This window comes from Podarcis pityusensis, assembly GCF_964106645.2.
Source record: "Podarcis pityusensis genome assembly, chromosome: 10".
NCBI lineage: Eukaryota > Metazoa > Chordata > Lepidosauria > Squamata > Lacertidae > Podarcis > Podarcis pityusensis.
Genome location: NC_138035.1, coordinates 9,005,145 through 9,026,199, shown reverse-complemented (window position 1 = coordinate 9,026,199; position 21,055 = coordinate 9,005,145). Strand labels below are relative to the sequence as shown.

The 21,055-nt window shown below is 47.9% G+C and overlaps 1 protein-coding gene across 4 annotated transcripts in view; it reads right to left on the bottom strand.

Moving 5' to 3' along the window:
* The window catches only part of PLXNA4 (plexin A4), a 609,453-nt gene that overhangs the window by 90,600 nt on the left and 497,798 nt on the right, over positions 1-21,055 (bottom strand). For all 4 annotated transcript variants that reach the window (XM_081022606.1, XM_081022607.1, XM_081022608.1 and 1 more), the window contains 5 exons: positions 16,273-16,369; positions 14,363-14,553; positions 8,873-9,024; positions 6,211-6,328; positions 1,923-2,059 (listed from right to left, as the gene is read on the bottom strand). In XM_081022606.1, coding sequence (XP_080878732.1) covers positions 1,923-2,059; positions 6,211-6,328; positions 8,873-9,024; positions 14,363-14,553; positions 16,273-16,369 — 695 coding nt within the window. The remainder of the gene's footprint in view (positions 1-1,922; positions 2,060-6,210; positions 6,329-8,872; positions 9,025-14,362; positions 14,554-16,272; positions 16,370-21,055) is intronic.

Here is a 21,055-nt window from a genome sequence, read left to right as displayed (position 1 = left end):
AATAATAATAATAATAATAATAATAAATTTTATTTATACCCCGCCCTCCCCAGCCAGAGCCAGGCCCAGGGCGGCTAACACCACTAAAATTACAATAAAAATATAATAAGGGAAGAAAAAAAACCAATTTAAAATACAGGTTAAAATGCAATTTAAAATGCAGCTTCATTTTAAAAGTAGCCCATAGATCAAAACCGTAAGGGGAGGGAAACATAAGGGTCAGACTGAGTCCAAACCAAAGGCCAGGCGGAACAGCTCTGTCTTGCGGGTCCTGTGGAAAGATGTCAAGTCCCGCAGGGCCCTAGTCTCTTGTGACAGAGTGTTCCACGAAGTTGGGGCCAGTACTGGAATTGGCCCTAGTTGAGACCAATCTAACCTCCTTGCGACTTGGGACCTCCAAAGTGTTGTCATTTGTGGACCTTAAGGTCCTCTACAGGGCATACCAGGAGAGGCAGGCCTGTAGGTATGAGGGTCCTAGGCCGCATAGGGCTTTAACCAGCACCTTAAAGCTGACCCTGTACTCCACCGGGAGCCAGTGCAGTTGGTAAAGCACTGGATGAATGTGATCCTGCAGCGAAGACCCCGTAAGGAGCCTCGCTGCACCATTCTACACCCGCTGGAGTTTCTGGGTCAGCTCCAATGGCAGCCCCGCACAGAGCGAATTACAATAATCAAGCCTGGAGGAGACCGTTGCGTGGATCACAGTGGCCAGATCAGGGATGCCTATTCTAAACTGGCTCCACTGCAGCAATGGGGACAACTCGTTGCACCACAGCGGCAGGCCATCCACAATCTTATAGTTCATTCAGTGGTGGAGGAAGGGGTGCGGGGGGTGCGTTCTGCCCCAGGTGTGATCACTGAGGGGGGTGACGAATGACAAAAATGTGAGGTGTTGTGTTTTTTTAAGGGCTCACGAAACTTTTTAGTTCAGTCAACAAATGTAAAGAAACACGGCTGGCACTGGGCGCCACACCACTGGGGCTGGCACTTACCACGGGGTCTGCAGTGTGCCCGAGCCACGCGTCTCTCCTGGGAGTGACGTGGTGGCTTGGGCGCCTGCAGGCTCCACACTGCCTGAAACAGCAGCGTGGGGCTTGCGTCTGCCCACTGCCTCCCCCTCAGCTGCCCTACAGCTGAGGGGGAGGTTGTGGAGAGGATCTACGTGGTGTTCCCCACCGCTATGGGCGGCTCGCCCCGCCCCTGGCTGCAGGATGCATGCCACACCAGGCACCCGAGCGGCTAGCTACGCCGCTGCGTTAATTTCGTTGACGCACTCAGAGAAAATATCCCCCTGTACTGGTCCCGGGGGCTAACTGAGAGGTGAGGTCTGAGTCCAGTCCGAGGTCGATAGTGCAGTATGGAGGCTGTCCGTCAAAGCTGTAGCTGGGTCCAAGGCGGGGAGTTGGGTGGGGTCAAGAACTCTGGCAGAAGAGCAGGACAGGGTGCAGGCAGGAACAGGCTAGCAACAACGTTGCTCCCACAACCTGGGACTGGGGCTGACTGGCTTTTATCTGCCCCGAGGCATAGGGCTGCCCCGGTCCACAGGTGACTCACCTCTCCTGGCCTGGAGGTGAGCACTCCTCCTGCGTGAACTTAGTTCCCTCCGCCTCTCTGCCCTGAGCCTCTGCAGCTCAGGAGAGGCTGGAGGGTTACTGGACCCAGAGGCAACCTCCTCTTTCCCTGACGGGGCTGAGAGTGGAGCACCTGCAGGCAATGGGTCACCTCAGGGGCCAGAGCAGACTCAGCTGGTACCTGCACCTGAGGATCCAGCACAGGTGAGGACCCTTCAGGCTCAGGCCCCAGCCCCTGCTCAGCTGGTTCTGGAGGCGGGGACTCCTGTGCAGGCTGGGATCCCTCAGGTTCAGCCTCTGAGTCCGAATCCCAGGCCATCACCCCCCCTCCCTCAGGTCTTTGGGATATACCTGTGGAAAAGGCAGGGGTGGTCTCCAAAGAGCACTGAGACATTGCTGCCAGCGTTCAGGTTCTTGCCCGTGATGGTAACTTGGGTTCCGCCAGACACTGGACCTCGCTTGGGATTTAGGTCAAAGAGAGTCAACATCTGAAAAAGATTAACAACCGCAGTAAGAAATGAAGGCGCCGCCAAAAGGGAATTAGCAGGATGGAATTAGCAGGGAGAGTAGCAACAGCTGCCGTGACAACTCTGAAATCGTTCATGGAGAGACGGTGATTGTTTTTAACTGTTTTTCAGAATCTTTTGAATCATATTGTTGCGCGCCAGTTCAGTGTCCAAGTGGTGTGAGATTGCAGGGGTTCCAGGTTCGTTCGTGTTTCGTTCTAGAATAAGGTGCAGCGCCAACTGTGCTGTCTTTATGATATACACTTTATATTATACAAATTTAAAGGTCAAAACCAGCATCTTAAAGGGCTTCCCTTGAACTGGAGTTGCAGTTAGTGCAGAATGCTCAGTATCCCTCCAACTGCCAATGTTTGGGGAACCTATTGCTGTATTCAGGTCTGTGTCTATGTGTGTGTGTGTTCTTATTCTCAGGTGTGAATGTTTTTAGTTTCAACATTTGAGTTACATTTCTGGGGTTTCGGTCCCATCCAACTCTAGAATTCTGTGATCCTAACCCCAAACATAAATATCACAGATATTCACTCTCATGCCCAAGTTCCTACACTAAGCCCTGGTTTAGCCTTGTTCCAGTTAAGCCTTGCCCTACCCAACACATATGTTGTACCAAGGTTTTACTTTCACTAAGAAACTGCCTAGCATCTGCATTGCAGAGAAATACAAGATATAAATTTTATAATAAATAAAAATTAATAAATGCAACCACCCTCTTTTTTCTTGCTGATTTTGTTTTAAAATCAAGATAAAACAATAATATTTAAGAGGGAACAGATCATCCTGATACCAAACTACAGCAAGGGATCCTCACTTTCTCAGGGAGAAATCTAGAGTTGAAGTTTCTTCTTTCATTAGCATTTTAATAGAAAAAAACTTTCTGCTTGGTCCCAAGTGAAAAGCCATCATCTGCATTTAAATGAAAGGTTCCCCTTCTCTCTCTCTCTCTCTCTCTCTCTCTCTCTGTCTCTCTCTCTTGCTCTCTCTCTCTCACACACACACCACACACACACACACAAACACACTTTCCCCTATCCTCCCTTCCACTTTTAAGAAGGATGGTATGAAAGGTTTAAACTCTCCAATGAGTGAGCAGGTACAATGAGCAGGATGTTGTTGTTGAATGCTGGAGATTATTCATGTCATTTTCTCCTTTAGCTAGCTCTTCCGAGTATGAAGGGGGCTTTGTGGAGGCAATTGGGGGGGGGGAGAGAATCAGCGAAGGATTTCCTTCTTCCTGACTGTCTGGGGCAGGATGGTGGGGGATGAGCCCAAACCAGAGGCCAAAGGTTGAGAGCCAGTGTGGTGTAGTGGTTAAGAGCGGTGGACTCGTAATCTGGTGAACCGGGTTCGCTTCCCCGCTCCTCCACATGCAGCTGCTGGGTTAGTCACACTTCTCTGAAGTCTCTCAGCCTCACTCACCTCACAGAGTGTTTGTTGTGGGGGAGGAAGGGAAAGGAGAATGTTAGCGCTTTGAGACTCCTTAGGGTAGTGATAAAGCGGGGATATCAAATCCAAACTACTCTTCTTCTTCTTCTTCTTCTTCTTCTTCTTCTTCTTCTTCCCAAGAATGAAGCCAGCCAGATGCCGATTGTAAACCTGTGAGCAGGATTTGAGTGCAAGAGCAGCTCCCCTCTCTTGTGGTTTCCAGCAACTAGCATTCAAAAGTGTTGCTACCGCTAGCTATGGCATGGTCATTGTGGCTGGTAGCTATTCATAGCCTTAAAGGTAAAAAGACCCCTGACTTCGGGTCCAGTCTTGGCCAACTCTGGGGTTGCAGCACTCATGTTGCTTTATTGGCCGAGGGAGCCGGCGTACAGCTTCTGGGTCATGTGGCCAGCATGACTAAGCCACTTCTGGCGAACCAGAGCAGCGCACGGAAACGCCGTTTACCTCCCTGCTGGAGTGGTACCTATTTATCTACTTGCACTTTGATGTGCTTTCGAACTGCTAGGTTGGCAGGAGCAGGGACCGAGCAACGGGAGCTCACCCCGTCCCGGGGATTCGAACTGCTGACCTTCTGATTGGCAAGTCCTAGGCTCTGTGGTTTAACCCACACCGCCACCTATCATAGCCTTAGCCTCCATGAATTTGCCTAATCCTCTTTTGAAGCCATCCCTGTTGGTGGCCATTGCTGCCTCCCATGGGTCAGAGTTCCATAGTTTAACTGTGCGCTGCATGAAGAGGTATTTTCTTTTATCTCTCCTGAATAAAGCCCTAAACGGCCTCTGCCCAGTATACCTGAAGGAGCGTCTCCCCCCCCCCCCCCCATCATTCAGCCCGGACACTGAGATCCAGCTCCGAGGAACTTCTAGTGGTTCCCTCCCTGCGAGAAGCGAGGTTACAGGGAACCAGGCAGAGGGCCTTCTCAGTGGTGGTGCCCACCCTGTGGAACACCCTCCCATCAGATGTCAAGGAAATAAACAACTATCTGTCAGGAGTGTGTGCAGGAGCCAGGCCCTGTGACCAGTAGGGATTCACAGGACTGGGACCTTCCTAAGTTTGTTCTGGAGAGGCAAGGCACAGTCGCACAGGTGAGGCCACGTGGTAACTCACTGCACCTGGTGGCAGGAGCTGGGAAGGGATCTAAGGTCAGCATTTCCGTTCGGCTCTTTGTCACAGCAACATGCTTCCTGCCTTGCTGCATTTGGCTCCTTGCTTCCTGATCCTCGGACCTCAGCTTCTTGACTCCTTGCTTCTCGACCCTTGGACCCTTGACCGTGACTCCCTGCTTCCTGACCCTCGGACCCCTGGCTTCTGGACTCTTGTTCCTGCTCCCACCCCACCATCTTGCCCCCGGTCCCGACGTCTTCAGCCAGGACATCGATCATCCGTAGACCGGACCGTGACACTATCTGACTTTTAGAAGACATCTGAAGGCAGCCCTGTTTAGGGAAGTTTTCATTGTTTGATATTTTATCATGTTTTTAATATTCTGTTGGAAGCCACCCACAGTGGCTGGGGAAGCCCAATCAGATGGACGGGGTATAAGTAATAAATGATGATGAAGACGATGATTATGAATCTTCCAGCGTTCAGCTCCATTGTATGTGCCCGAGTTATGGTGCACATTAGCCCCAGCCAGCTAATTCAATGATCAGGAGAGGATGGGAGCTGAAGTCCATCAGCATCAGGGTGGGTACCACATTGCCTGCATCTCCCCTAGACTAGGGGGCCTGCTACCATTCCATCATCCTTCCATACCTTACAAGGCCCTTCCGTCAAGAGCGATCGAGCATCTTGGGGCTTCCTTTCGCATTTCTTTATAAATCCCCATCACCTGCTGTTCATCCCTACCTCCTGTCCCAGGAGAGAGCCTCTAAATGTCTGGAGGTGTTATGATAATAACACTGATAATAATTATCCATCTCATTTGCAGGCTTGTAATAAGTTGCAATAGTCTATTAATTATTCACAGCTGCCTTCACAAATTTCAGATGATATATTCACAACGAAAATAGGATAAGGGTGGAGGGAGAAATCGGCTATTAGAAACTATTTGCATTTTTCTTTTCAGAAAAGACTGATAAAACCCGAAAATAAAGTTAAGGAAATAGGACTAGAGGGATCCATCAAACAGTGACGGTGGGTGCTCAAGAGTGAATGTAATACGAATTAACTACCCTTATGAGTTTTGGCCCAGGGAGGACAGAGTGGGAGAGAGAGACAGAGAACGTTCACTTCCACCCTATATGGTATGCTGAAAGCACATTTAACACACATTTAAAGCCCATGTCTTCCTGCAGAGAATTCTGGGAACTGTAGTTTAAGGGTGTGAGGGTGTTGTAGTTCGGTGAAGGGCAAATTACAGCTCCCAGGATTCTTTGGAGGAAACCAAAGGCTTTCAAGGTGTGAGATTCAATGCTAGTCCTACTCAGAGTAGAGTAAACCCATGGAAATTAACAGGCAGAGTTAAGGCCCCGGGACCTCAAGATGAAGGTCAGGTAATGAAGAAGTAGAAATTTCAGTGGGTCTGCTCTGAGTAGGGCTTAGATGACCCTCCAACCTCACCTCAAAATTTCACTTTGAGTGAAACTCAAGAGCATTTCTGGAAGCCTCCAAGATTCTCAAAACCTCTTGCCCATTCCTCCTCAATTCCCGAGTCTCGCTCACGGACTTACCGTAAAGTAATAGAACTGGGAGGATTTGGCCATGAACTCTGGCTTGCACTCGGCCACGCAGATGTCCACGTTTCCGGCATGCTGGCTGTGCTTGGCCTCGCCCATCTCGCACACTATTCTAGAAGGAAAGAGATTCAAGGGTCAGGAGGTGCCCCTGTGGTCCTTGCAAAGGGTGCCTGCTGTGTGTGGGAAGGCTTAGAGCCAAAGTAGGTGATGACAGGTAGGAATGGGCTTTCCCTAATGGTACAGATTTTTAGTTTCTGTTTCTCACTCAGCAGCTGCGTGGAGTCACAGGACTCTGTTTACATTCCTGGGATTCCATACTATTGGAGTCTCACGGGAAAGGAGACGGGATGTGACGTTAGTGGTTTTCCTGTTTCCTTTGTTCCTTTGTTCCTTTGTTCAGTTGCTCTCTGCTTTCATAAAGAGAGGATGTCTTTTCTGTTTTGTGTAGTTTAGAAATAAAACTCTTTACAATGTAGCCAAACCTCTCGTCTCTTCCCTGTGCTGGGAAGCCTGCTGGATAGAATTTGCTTGAGGCCTTATCAAAGGCTCAGGTCATTAAACACGTCGGAGGTGATTTCAAAGGCTCAGCTCGGAGGAAGATGAGGCCTTATTGGCTTGGCTGAGTGGCGATTCCGACACAGATCCCATATCCTATTTGGGGAAACCCCTTCTCCTTAAAAAGTAGACCTCTTTTCCTCAAGGCTCAAGTCATTCCATTGTGCCAGATCCAGGGGAATCTAGTGTCATTGCAACTGACCTCAAGCAGAGACCCACCAGTACAGAACCTCTTTTGGTGATGATGGACAGAGATGCTACAGGTGCCTATTGTCTACTGAGCTGAGCTACAAGCAGGCGGGTAAAAAGTAGAGAGGAGTGAACCTATTGACTTTGGTTTGTCTCCATTTCCACTCTTCAGTTCTCAACATTGCCACATTAGTTTGAAAAGAACCCTTTTTAGTCCTCATGAAAATTCATCAGCATTTCAGGGCAATTTCCCCCTCATCTGCACATTTCCCCCCCCAAAGCACTTTCTCCTAATATAATGCATATCAATATATTACTATTTTCCACTAATATATGCACTTATATATACACCCACTTTGCTCCAGTGTGTGCATTTTTTGCACACCCTACCTAACGGGAGAACTGCGCTGCAAAATTCAGAGAAGTGCACAACTTTGAAGGGCAGCTGTGCTCTGATTTGTGCATTGTTTTGGGGCAGATGAGGTAAGTTTGCCTTTGAATGCGAACCAAACCCAGTTTCTCCCACACACACCTGGGGAAATGTTGTTTGTCCTCACTTGTCACGCAAAGCAGAGGTGAGGGACATCAGCACTACCTGTAAAACCAGGTAGGGCAACCTGTGGTGCTTCAGTTGTGGCTAGGCTCCAACTCCCATCATCCCTCACCATTGGCTATGCTGGCTAAGGCTGATGGGAACTGGAGTCCAACATCATTAGGGCTAGCCACACCTGCATTAGTTACTGTCATATACAATCCCGCTAGGAGCAGGTAATGTTTTCTCTGTTCTGCTGAGCCTGGGAGGTGGCTGTAGCACAGATGTGGGGAACCTCTGGCTTTCCAGGTGTTGTTGCTGTTACTATTATTACCGTATTTTTTGCTCTATAAGACACACTTTTTCCCTTCTAAAAAGTAAGGGAAAATGTGTGTGAGTCTTATGGAGCGAATGCAGGCTGCGCGGTTAAGCCCAAAGTCAGTGCTCCGTCTTGCTGTTCTAGCTTGGGGTTAGCTGCACAAAGCCTCCGCAGGGCAGCGGGGTGAAGGCACCACGCTGCTTCAGAGGCTGTCCCCGAAGCCAGAACAGGGAGACGGAGAGTTGTGCAGCGCTCCGTCTCGCTGTTCTAGCTTGGGGATGGCTGCACGAAGCCTCCTCAGGGCAGCGGGATGCCTTCACCCCACTGCCCTGCGGAGGCTTCAAAGGCTGTCCCCGAAGCCAGATCCCTCTTGCTGTTCTGGCTTTTGGGGTTCAAAATTTTTTTCTTCTTGTTTCCTCCCCCCCAAACTGGTTGCGTCTTATCGTCTGGTGCGTCCTATAGAGTGAAAAATATGGTATTTACCTGCCCTCTACCCTAAGGTCCCAGGAAGGGTTACAACATGAAAGCACAAACTGCTGAAAACAACTTACAATCACAAAAATAAGGTGGGTCCTAAAAGCATACACCTCGAGTGTCAAAAGCCAAGGTAAAGAAGTGTGTCTTCAGCATTTGCTGGAGGCTGCACAACAAAGGTGTCAGATGCACCTCTGTGCAGAAGGAGTCCCACAGCTTAGGGGCCACCACAGAGAAGACCCTTTCCCAGGCCACACACACAAACACCGAGCCTCTGAGGGCGGAGGAACTACCAAGAGGTCCCTCTCTGCCAATCTCAGCATCCAAGAGGGCCTGTAGGGAAGGAAGAGGTCTTTCAGGGATGTGGTTGGACTCCAAGTCCCATCAGCCAGCATGGGAGTTCTAGTCCATCAACAATGGAGCATCCCTCTCCTTCCATCTATTCCACCTCATTTCAGGGCTCAGTGACCTGAGACTGGCAAGGAAAGTTGGACAAAGAGCAAGGTTGTCTCATGTAAACATTCCTGCCCTAACAACAGAGCGGAAGGTCTTAATAAAGCATCTTTCACCCTGAGGCCCTTACTTACTGCTCTGCTGGGATGTATCCGTCCACTAAAGGAATGCACTCCACGCCAGCTACTTTGACATGCGATGCAATGTCCCGGAACTCCAAGCCCAAATTTTCTCCCCGGATGGTCACCCTGGTCCCTCCTTCACGAGGTCCCCTCGCCGGGCTGATCTAGGAGAGGAAAAAACTGGTTAAAGCAAGGTGAAAAGAAAGGCAAGGCCCTGCGCCGGTGTTCCACACCCCCACCAAAGGGGCACAGCTGTCTGTCAGTGTGGTGCAGTGGTTAGAGCGTTAGACTAGGATGTGGGAGACAACGGTTCAAATCCCCACTCAGACATAAAGCTCACACTGGGGAGATCGAGGCCAGTGGCTGCCTCTCAGCCTAACCTACCTCACAGGTTTGTTGTGGGAGTCAAAGGAAGAGGGGGAAAGAGAACTGTGTATGCCATCTTAAGCTCGTTGGAGAAAAAGCTGGGGTGGAAACGCAATTAATAAGTACTTCAAGAGACCTGGCCGTGCTCGTCCTCTGGATAATTTATCTCATCTTAGGTAAAGGTAAAGGGGCCCCTGACCATTAGGTCCAGTCGTGGCCGACTCTGGGGTTGCGGCGCTCATCTCGCTTTATTGGCTGAGGGAGCCGGCATGCAGCTTCTAGGTCATGTGGCCAGTTTGACTAAGCCACTTCTGGCGAACCAGAGCAGCGCATGGAAACGCCGTTTACCTTCCCGCCGGAGCAGTACCTATTTATCTAATTGCACTTGGACGTGCTTTCGAACTGCTAGGTTGGCAGGAGCAGGGACCAAGCAACGGGAGCTCACCCCATTGTGGGGATTCGAATCGCCGACCTTCTGATCGGCAAGTCCTAGGCTCTGTGGTTTAACCCACAGCGCCACTCGCGTCCCTTATCTTATCTTAGGCACCAAAGAAAATGGATGCCTTGTCTCTGATGGCTTCCTCCTTAAAACAATCAAAGTCCATTTGCCATTAGCTGACGTTGGGGGAACTGCTTCAGAGATCTGCTTCTCCTCCACCCATTCCTGTATCTTGGATTGGCGAAATCGAGGGTGTGTCTGTGGTGGTGTGGGTGTCAAGGGATGCTGAAGAACAACAAGGGCACCCGAGCCCATAAGTGAACTGGACACCTTTGGATTTTCATGCCCCACTTTGGGGTTATTCTGGGTTGGCAAGAAAGCCGCTTCCGCCCTCAAAGGAGGTGGAGTTGCGGGCTTTATGGCCCCACCACGCGGGTGGCGGCTAGAGCCCAGCCTCGCACGATTGGGGGGATTCCTGGCTGCATCATCCCCTGGCCAGCCAATCGGCTGGCTCTGGGGGCGTGGCCTGCCCTACTTAAGGCAGGACGCGGCCAGGGATCTCCCTCTTTTCCCGCTTGCCAGCTGTTCCTGCTTTTCCAACCCTCCCGCCCAATAAGGTTTCCGTTCCTTGATCTTGGTTGGTGACCACTGAGGGGCCTGGTAGGAATTTTTCCACTTGGCAAATTGGCACCAGCCACTTGGTTTTTGCCTACCTCATAGCAAATCGTCACAACTTTCTGGGTATTGGCGTTTAGGCATTGGTATTGTTTTGTAGATGGAAGAGGGGAGGTAGTGCCATCACCTGCCCCGCATATTGAAGGGTAGTCCGATAAAGGATTCTGGGGGGCGTGGCCGTGTCCAAAGCCTGGGGAGGCGAAGGCCTAAGGCACGCCCCCTATTGGTGACCCCAGGGGAGTTCCTAGTTGATGTACATCAGCAGGACTCCCCCTACTGGTGGTTAACCCTTCCCGGACTTCTAGCGGACGGGCTGAAGTCAGATATAGTCGGTTAGGACCAATGCCTAAGCCAATACTGCTCATCACCTGTAATTAATAAAGTTGTGGCCTTATTTAGCCCATTAACCTTAATAACCGTGTTATGTGTCATTATTTCACTGGGGAGGGGGACTCCAGGAGGATGCAAAGCAGAAGCCGTAAGAGAGGCGTAAGGAACTCTTGGCCCTCCAGATGTTGTCAGACTTCATCTCATATCAGCCCAGGTCACTGACCCTGCTTGCAGCTGCAGTTCAGCAACATCTGGTGGGACTTTGGGCCAGTGGTTCCCCACACCTGAGGTAAGGGGTGGCAGTGATTGGGGTGGCTGCAACACTGATCAGAAGCAGAACCCCACTTCTAATTATATAAACCTCTGTCATGTTTGGTCAGAGTTCGCCTTCTTTCTAAGCACAACAAACCCAGAACGTTTTGCTCTGAGCGCTTTATTGTTTTGTTCGCTCTTTCCGCACGTCTCTCTCTCTCTCTCTCTCTCTCTCTCTCTCTCTCTCTATAATTTTATTAGGTTTTTTTTTAACATATCATTTTCAACAGTAATTAAACATACTTTTACATCTTATTCAAATTTTTGACTTCCATCAATCCTGTCTGAAAAATTTCCAATCTAATCTCTTAGTATGCATTTCTTATTTTCCCTATTACATTTCAAACTCATAACCAATATCTCTATCTTTTTCTACTTTGTAACACTTTGTATATTTCTCCTTACACAACTTCTTGTAGTCCTACTAGCGTAATTTGTTGATTACAGTTGCTCTTCAAATAATTCATATACTTCTTCCAATCTTCTGTAAATCTCTGGTCCCGCAGGTTTCGAATCCTTCCTGTCATTTTGTCCAATTCTGCATAGTCCATTAATTTCGTCTGCCATTCTTCTTTCTTCAGAATTTCTTCTTGTTTCCATTTCTGGGCTAACAATACGATCTTTGGCTCACTTCCAACTCTACGAATCTATGATTCTAGCCCTGGAAGTGAGCTTCGAAAGTGAGCTTTTATTTTTCCGCACCTCTTCTAGTTCTATAAAACACTTTTGAAATGGGTGCAACCAGTTTTCAAAATATGCCTATGCCATAAGATTTATTATTAAGGCATTATGATATTGGCCTTTTTAATTTTCTATCCCTTTTCTAATAATCCCTTACTTGGGATGCGCTTTCTGCACACCAAGTTGACATTTTCGCTGAGCTCTTCACCATTACCCTGAGGACTCCTTCCTGGATAGTCGCAGGCAGTTCAGATCCCACCAGCTGCTGAATTGCAACTCATTACCAAACTTAAAACCATGGAGACACCTGGTTTGAACAAAGACATTGGATTCTTATCCCATTATACATGACTAAGCCATTTCTCACCTTCTCACCCCTTGCCTTTTCCTGTAAGACCTATTACAGTCGTTAAGAGTCGTCAGCAGGCTCATCTCAGCTATCTGCCAATCTCCCATTCCCACCACCCTTCTGAGTAATACCCCTCCCCACCTTCTCACTATATAGAAGGATCTGGCAACTTCTGTTTCAGTGTATCTGAAGAAGTGTGCTTGCACACGAAAGCTCATACCAAGAACTAACTTAGTTGGTCTTAAAGGTGCTACTGGAAGGATTTTTTTTTTATTTAGATCCCACCAGTGTTATACATGAAGTTCCGTGCATATTAATTCACATGCATAACAATGAGGGTCGTTTGGAAGTTTTTCATTGTGTCTCTCGAAAATCAAGGGTATATTTTTTAGTCTCCGGAAGTGAACAAATCTCACTTGCGGGCTTATTGATGGATTGTCAATGTGTTTCCTCAAAAGCAAGTCCAAGGGGACTTATTCTCACAAATATGTACAGGACTGCAGCCTTAATGTGCACACACACACAATATATATATCATAGAATCATATTTTACAAAGGTTTGAAGGAGCATTCTGTTTCTCTCACCTGCACTTGAACCCCTAGACCAGGACCTTAAATTAATTCTTCCTGACTTGCCATGTTCTCTGCTCAAAAAGGCTTTGCAGGTTTTTATATGTTTGAAAAGCCTGGGAAACCTGTCTAACCAGGGATTTCAACTGCACAGTGGACGCTTGGGTTGCGCACGTGATCCATGTGGGATGCACGTTTGCAACCCACAGCGGTGCGTCTGCGCACACGTGGGTTGCAATTCAGTGCTTCTGCGCATGCGCAAAGCACGATTTAGCGCTTCTGCACATGCGCAACCCCCAAAACCCAGAAGTAACCCGTTCTGGTACTTCCAGGTTTTGGCGGGTCTGTAACCCGACAACACAAAACCTGAAGCGTCTGTAACTCGAGGTATGACTCTATATCATTCTGGGCTGATTAGGGATGTCAGAGAATTCTGGCAATAAACAGAAAACAGGAGCAGAAATTGTCAATGTTGGCTCATTCAACTCCTGTCCAGAACAAAAATCAACCCAACAAATATGGTGGGTGCTATCTTTGGTTGCAGCTTTCAGCCTCCCCTATTTGAATTGCATTTATTTTGAATTAAATGGGATAATTCACCAAATTAATTGTGTAAATTAGGTTACACAGTTCACAAAATTGTGTAAATTAGGTTACAGAATTCCACCACATGTAGGATAGTTTGGGGCAGATGGCGAACTGCAGTGCAATGGAAAGAGCGCTGCAGATTACAGACTCAGGGCAGAATGGAGAACAATGTCTTGTTAGGCGCCTGGTGGTGATGTATTTCAAGAAAAACAAATTGCAAATTTTATCTGGAAAAAATAATAATTATAAAGCACACTCCAAGATCCTGCTTCCCCCCTCCAACGTCTGGGCAACTCTTCAAAGAGGCTCTTTGGAGACATCCCTGCTTCCAAGGCAAATCTTCTTGAAACCTGTGAACTTCTGCATCCTCTCTGGTGAGGACTGCATGCGACATGGGAGCAGGGATGATATAAGGCAGCGCTTTGATCTAGCTGTTTGGCACAGCAGCTCCAGTTAAACCACAGTCTCCTGGGCTCACTTTCACAGCTGCGAGGAGCCATGCTTCTTGAGTTACAGCATCTGAGAAGGAATTGCGCACAGCCCAAGCGAGTTCTAAGCGGGGCCATCGTTCTTGGGATCAGAGAACCAGAAGGAAGCAGAAGGACCATCCTTATAGTAGCCTTGTTCTTTAGGACATCCTGCATGAGCCAGATGACAGCAAGTCACTATCGAAGAGCAGGATCACACCTCAGGAAGCTGCCTGTGCAGAAAAGCTGAATCTGGGAGGGGGGCCGAACACCATAGCTCAGTAGCAAAGCTCCTGTTTCGGATACAGAACAGCCCAGGCCCAGTCCTTGGCATCTCCAGTTGAGTGGTAAGGCTGAAGGAGAATCCTATTTGGTGGATTATTACTCATCCATCATAGCCAGTGGCATAGCAAGGGTTGCGGGCCACCCAAAAGATTGCAGCCGTAGAGATAAGAAAAGAAGAGTCGTTCCATTGCCTGGAGAGGTCACTTCCTGGTTTGCACAGAGAAGCCGTTTTCAATAGAGCACAGCAATAGAAGCACACAGCTGTATTGAGGCAGCATCAGGGGTTGTAATTTTATGCCCCCTAACAATTTAGCACCCAGGGAGACCGCCCCTGTGACCCCCTTCCCATGCTACGCCACTGATCATAGGTCTTCATGGCTAGGCAGGGTGCAGAAAACAAGGGTATGGGGAATGGAAGAGGGAGTTTCAGGACGACTTACTTCTGTGATCTTGGGGTTGGTGCATTTGCCCCCAGCGCCAGAGAGCTCCAGCCACCGGTTCTCCAGGATGGGGCAATGGTGCTTCAAGGTGCACCGGTTCTGGTCTTCGCACCAGCCACACTCATAGTCCGGGTCTGCTTTCAGGCACAGGCCGCAGCTGTCTCGCATGGCCCCGCATTTGTACAGGTGGACTGTTGGGAGAGGAAAGCACAAGCCTGTTGAGGCGGCATTTACCCATGAGATCGCCTTACCCCATATATGCCCTCTCAGGTGCTTTGATCTGCAGAACTGCGGCAAAGGAGCAGCAGCCAATAAGCCTTCTGCGGTCAAGTCAAACAATGCAGCAAGATTCCCACTAGATCGGACTGGAAGGTTTATCTAGTCAAGAGTCCTGTTTCCCACTAGGGGGCAACCAGATGGCTGGGGACAGCCCACAAGCAGGACGCTCGCCCACTGGTGCTCCCCAACAACTGGCATCAGTGGCATAGCGTGGGTGGGGCCACGGGGCACTTGCCCTGGGAGCAAAATTCTTTGGGGTGCAAGATTTCAAAAGAAAATTAGCAGAAGTAGTAAAAATATATTTTAAAATAATGCGCCATCCCCTCATTCAGAAAATCTCCAAATGACTGTATGGGTGAACTGAGGAGTGGATATGGACAATGGCCGGTTGCTAGGGTGCCCGCCACATGGGCTTTATAAAGGTACCCGCTCCTGACCAATCCTCCATCCTGTTTTTCGCAGTGCTCGATTGCTGGATGCTCATTGGGCGCTGCGGCTGCCACTCGAGTTAGGTCGCAAGCTATTGCACCTTTGTTCCACACTATTAGAGGGTGGTGCCAAGGATATTTGCCTTGCCCCGGGCATTGGCAACCCATGGTACACCACTGACTGGTATTAAGAAGCACCTCTGATAATGAAGGTGGAAGGTATCTATTATGACTCATAGCCACTAACAGCCTTATATGAATTTGTCTGCTCTTCCAAAGTTGGTGACCAGCACCACATCTTGTGTCCACAAATTCAATAGCTTATCTATGGAAGGTATAAAGACGCCAGCAGCTAGGAAACCGATTCTGAAATCTTAAATCTATACCTCATCACTGATACAGGGAAGGACTCTCCGACCGAAGATGTGCATAAGACTTCCTCCCTATTCACTTTCCATTACCAGTTGAAAGTATCAGTTTCTCAGTGCAGAGAATCATGGAACTGTAGGATTGGAAGGGATGCAAAGGGTTCTCTAGTCCGAACCCCCGCAATGCCTACAGAATGAATCAGGGGGGCACCTTTCCTGGTGAAACTGGGTGTTGATTTTGGGGGCAAAAATTAGGGTGAGGGACTGAACTCACTGTACCTAGAGGGCTCCTTACAGCAGCTGTCAACTGTGTACCACTACCCCCCCCCCAATTTTGCCTTCCCGCCTCCTGCTCCCACAAATTCCCACAAACCCAGTTTTCTGCCTCCAGGAAAGGAGTGTGTGAAATCAGAAAGAGGTCAATGCGACTGACCCATATTTGTTATTATTTTGAGTCGTATTTAAAAAAGAAGTTGCAAACTGCTTCAGCAGGAAAAAAACTGACTTGGGCAGATCCAAACTAAGCTGCTGGCAACAATCACTGAAATGAGCTACTCAAGTCAAGAGGATTTGGAGAGTAGAAAGTTTGGCTTTAAAATGCTCAGGGGGGAAGGGGCAAGCGGAGCTTTATTTGTTTCAGGTGCTCAACAAGAAAGAGAGAGGGGAAGAAAAACAGAACATTTTATTTTTTTTAAGCAATTTGCAGAGAACATAAATAAAGCCTTGTAGCAGACGGGGAAGGGAAGCGTCGAGTGCTTTGTTAGGAAGTGTGCAGAGTGATGCAGCCAGTTGCTAAGGTTACCACTTCCAAGGACAAGTCGAAATGATTCGTTACCTTTGTTCTGCGCCGGGTTGTCAATGTTGAAATCCCCATTCCACACGACTGTCAGCTCCACTGGCAAGCTGTTAATCTCCGTCCCATCGTAAGTGTACTAAAAGTAGGGGAAGGGATGTATGGAGGGAGAGAAAGAAAGAAAGGAGAGAAATCACACCTGCTGCTCTGGCTACTGGAAATGGTGGTGGCAATTTTTGCACATATCTCCCCTGACACCATGGTAGGAATGGGATTCTAACACACACATGTAAATATCACCAGGATTTTTATCACTTCATCTTCCCCGCTTTCCCTTGACATTCCTCAGGTGTTTCACTACTAAAGGGGCGCCTTCCCCACCAAACTCTCTTTGAATGTTACTAATGGGGACATCACCTTGCCAACAAAGATCCGTATAGTTAAAGCTATGTTTTTCCCAGTAGTGATGTATGGAAGTGAGAGCTAGACCATAAAGAAGGCTGATCGCCGAAGAATGGATGCTTTTGAATTCTGGTGCTGGAGGAGACTCTTGAGAGTCCCATGGACTGCAAGAAGATCAAACCTCTCCATTCTGAAGGAAATCAGCCCTGAGTGCTCACTGGAAGGACAGATCCTGAAGCTGAGGCTCCAATACTTTGGCCACCTCATGAGAAGAGAAGACTCCCTGGAAAAGCCCCTGATGTTGGGAAAGATGGAGGGCACAAGGAGAAGGGGACGACAGAGGACTAGATGGTTGGACAGTGTTCTCGAAGCTACCAGCATGAGTGTGACCAAACTGCGGGAGGCAGTAGAAGACAGGAGTGCCTGGTGTGCTCTGGTCCATGGGGTCACAAAGAGTCGGACATGACTAAACGACTAAACAACAACAATGGGGACTAGTGGGTATAGTAACACTGGGGCTTTCGGATGACCACAGTTCACTGCAGATCTTTTGAAAATTAGTACGGTTCGGCTCTCCACTCCTTAATTTTGCTTGACGTGGAGATGAACTAAGTGTTTTGAAGGGCATTGATGCCCGGGTTCCTGACCACCAATTGTGTCCTTCAGCCAGCTTTCTGCCTTTCGATATTTGATCAGGCTTTCCTGCCTATAGCTTGTCTTCTCATCCATGACGATCGGAAACTCTATTCATTTATTATTATTGTTTTTAAAAAATGAAAGCTAATATTCTCTGGAAGTATAGCTTGGAGAAACCCAAAGCCCCAAGCCTCAGGCAGAGGCAAAGCTCTGTGTCTACTAATCGGCATACAATTGCAGGGCCAAACGTACCCTGTGATTTCTGCACATTACATTACGGCGAATGTTGAGTTACACCGCAATTTATCTTTGAGCAAACCAAACACAATTAGCTGACAATTGGCGGGGGCCTTGCGAACAGCATCTCAACCCCGCCGGTTTCCCCCCAGCATGGTTTCCATGGATGTTAAGTGCACTTTCCAGAGAACTATGCTCTGTAGAGTTTGCTGCATTCGTTCCTCATGCACAGAAAGAGCATTTTGATGAGATCGGTGCACGCAGTGAGAATCACAGAACTATAGAGTTGGAAGGGATCCCAAGGGACATCTAGTCCAACCCCCTGCAATGCAGGAATCCTCGGGAACTGGGTACACAAAGGACTGCTTTCCTCCATGTAAATCTGCCCTAAATTTCTGGTCTCCTTTGATGTCCTCCCACTGGATGCTCTCATCTTCAAAGGTTAAGCAGCTAGCAGGGGCTGGCAAACTTTTTCAGAAGGGGGCCGGTCCACTGTCCCTCAGACCTTGTGGACTATACTTTTTGGGGGGGGGGGAATGAACGAATTCCTATGCCCCACAAATAATCTAGAGATTCATTTTAAATAGAAGCACACATTCTACTCATGTAAAAACACGCTGATTCCTGGACCGTCCGCGGGCCGGATTTAGAAGGCGATTAGGCCGGATCTGGCCCCCGGGCCTCAGTTTGCCTACCCATGAGCTAGGCAATGGGGAGACAGCTTTTTCGGAGGTGGCACCTGGTTTACAGAGCATTCTCCCTGGAAAGTTTTGGCAGGGGCCAATATTCAGAGCAAGGATGGAGAACTGTGAACCACCAGATGTTGTTGGACTCCAACTTCTATCATTGCTGAGCTAGTTGGTTGGGGCTGATAGGAACCAGGTGTCCAACAAGATATTGAGAGCTACTGGTACTCCTCCTCTTTTACATGGTCCGAGGCCATAATTTAAGACCCATTTATTCTCAGAGGCAATTGTTGAGCAACTGATGCTTGCTCCTTTTTCTGGAGTGTTAGTCTTAATTTTATGTGATGTTAGCCTGCATTTCCTGATATTAATGTGGACTTTGTTGTACTTTTTTATTGAGAGCATTAGATATCTCTATCTCTATCTCTATCTCTATCTCTATCTCTATCTCTATCTCTATCTCTATCTCTATCTCATCTCTATCTCTATCTCTATCTATATCATCTATATCTATATCTATATCTATATCTATATCTATATCTATATCTATATCTATATCTATATCTATATCTATATCTATATCTATATCTATATCTATATCTATATCTATATAATCTATATCTATATCTATATCTATATCTGTATCTATATATCTGTATCTATATCTGGAGTCACAGAATTGCAGGCTTGGAAGAGACACTGATTCTAGATCAACCCCCTGCAAGGTAGGAATATGCCTTGCCCAGCGATGGAAAGAGTCGAAAATGCCGACAAAAGTGAACTGGCAGATGAAATTATTAGAGTATGCAGAGATGGCAAGACTAACAGGGAAAATCAGAAATCAGGGGGATCAAAACCTCAATAGGGAATGGCACAAATACAGACTGTACTTTAAAGAACACTGTAATCACTTGAGCTCTTTGGCAGGCTTTTAGTAACTCCTGCAATGTTACAAAGACTCTGGATATTTTGGAGAACCATAATGTGGAAGAACTATAATATGCAGTTGATTTATAAAGGACCCATGGAGGGGAGGAGGAAAGTCCTAAGATTTGGAAGAATCTTGATTTCAAAATTTAAAGGTGAGATTTATTTTGTAAAATCAATAAAAATTATTTCCAAAAGAAAAGAAAAGAAATATGCAACTGTCCCACATGGGGAACGAACCTGCAACCTTGGCATAATCAGCTAATGTCTGCTGATGGAGTTCAGTTCAAGTACTAGTCCCTGCCTCAGGGAGTTTATGATCTAAATATCATCTTTGGGGGGAAGAAGATGGGGGGAAGCATGAGGCATGGTGTGGATGAGTTCTATGGTCCAAAAAGGTGCTAAGGATAATAATAATTTATAATAATTTATTATTTATACTCCGCCCATCAGTCTGGGTTTTCCTAGCCATTCTGAGAGGCTCCCAACCGAATATTAAGCACACAATACAGCATTAAACATTAAAAACTTCCCTAAACAGGGCTGCCTTCAGATGTCTTCTAAAAGTCAGATAGTTGCTTATTTCCTTGACATCTGATGGGAGAGCGTTCCACAGGGCGGGTGTCACTACTGAGAAGGCCCTCTGCCTGGTTCCCTGTAACCTCACTTCTCACGGCGAGGGAACCGCCAGAAGGCCCTCGGAGCTGGACCTCAGTGTCCAGGCTGAACAATGGGGGTGGAGACGCTCCTTCAGGTATACTGGACCGAGGCCGTTTAGGGCTTTCAACGTCAGCACCAACACTTTGAATTGTGCTCGGAAATGTACTGGGAGCCAATGCCGATCTCTCAGGACCGGTGTTATATGGTGATAAATCCCTGCAAGCGTATCGAGAGAATGTGGCACTGGCCTCTCACACCATCCGTTTTCACTCTCCCTGGGCCCAGAGAAACAGCCTCGGAGGTAGCAGCTGGGGAAAAAATATGTTGCAAGGCCGAGAGATGAGTAATTAACCCAAGGCAAAAGTATGATGTGAGGAAGAGAGGAATGGGACTGGTCTTTAACCGGGTCCATATGTCTCCCGACTTGATTTAGCATCAGTTCCCCTCGACTGCATCGCACACTCCTGCGTTAACCCGAGCACAGCTTAAGGCTGTGAATCCTTCATGGATTCTACGGGGATTTTATTACCACCAGTGCCCTTAATTAAAAGAATAACATCTGTCTAGCAGGCAACAAGCAGAGACCGGCAGGCCCGCACGACTCCGTGCGCTGAGGCGCATGCACACAGCAGCAGCCCATGGGAGTGCAGATGGAATGTCTTGGGTCTCCACAGAGATACGCCAAGTCTCCCAGGATAACTCAGAGGAGGCCTTTTCCATTGCACCAACAACTCATTCAAATTCCTTGCTGTTTCAGAACATGCTACGGGGCTTTTTCAGTTCGTCACTCGCTCTTTTGTTATATTTCTGCCATGCCTGATTCCAAGCGCTCTCTGTGCAAACTTAAAAACTGAGCATATCCAACAAGTCGACATGATATCTAATTATTACACAAACAAAGCCCAAATTTATATTAAAATCAATAACAGAAAAATGCATGTTAAATAAATTTTTAAAAACCCACAAAGGCCAATTTCAAAGTCATTTAGTAAACACATCCCATCTTTGTCCTGTAAAAACAGGCAGGGAGAACCACCTCCAGCCCATGGGCCAAATTTATGTGGCCCACAGAGCCATTTTCTGCAAGTGTCCATCCCACCCTAGATAAGGAAGGCACACATCTGACAGGTAACCCTTTACTGCCAAAAGAAACGCTTACAGCAGCTTCCATGGTGCTCTGGATGAACACAGAGCCTTCTAGCCTCTAGGCAGCTGTCCACATGTTTGAGCCCAATGGCACAATGGTGGCAACAGTGGAACCCTGCCCTGCCACCTAG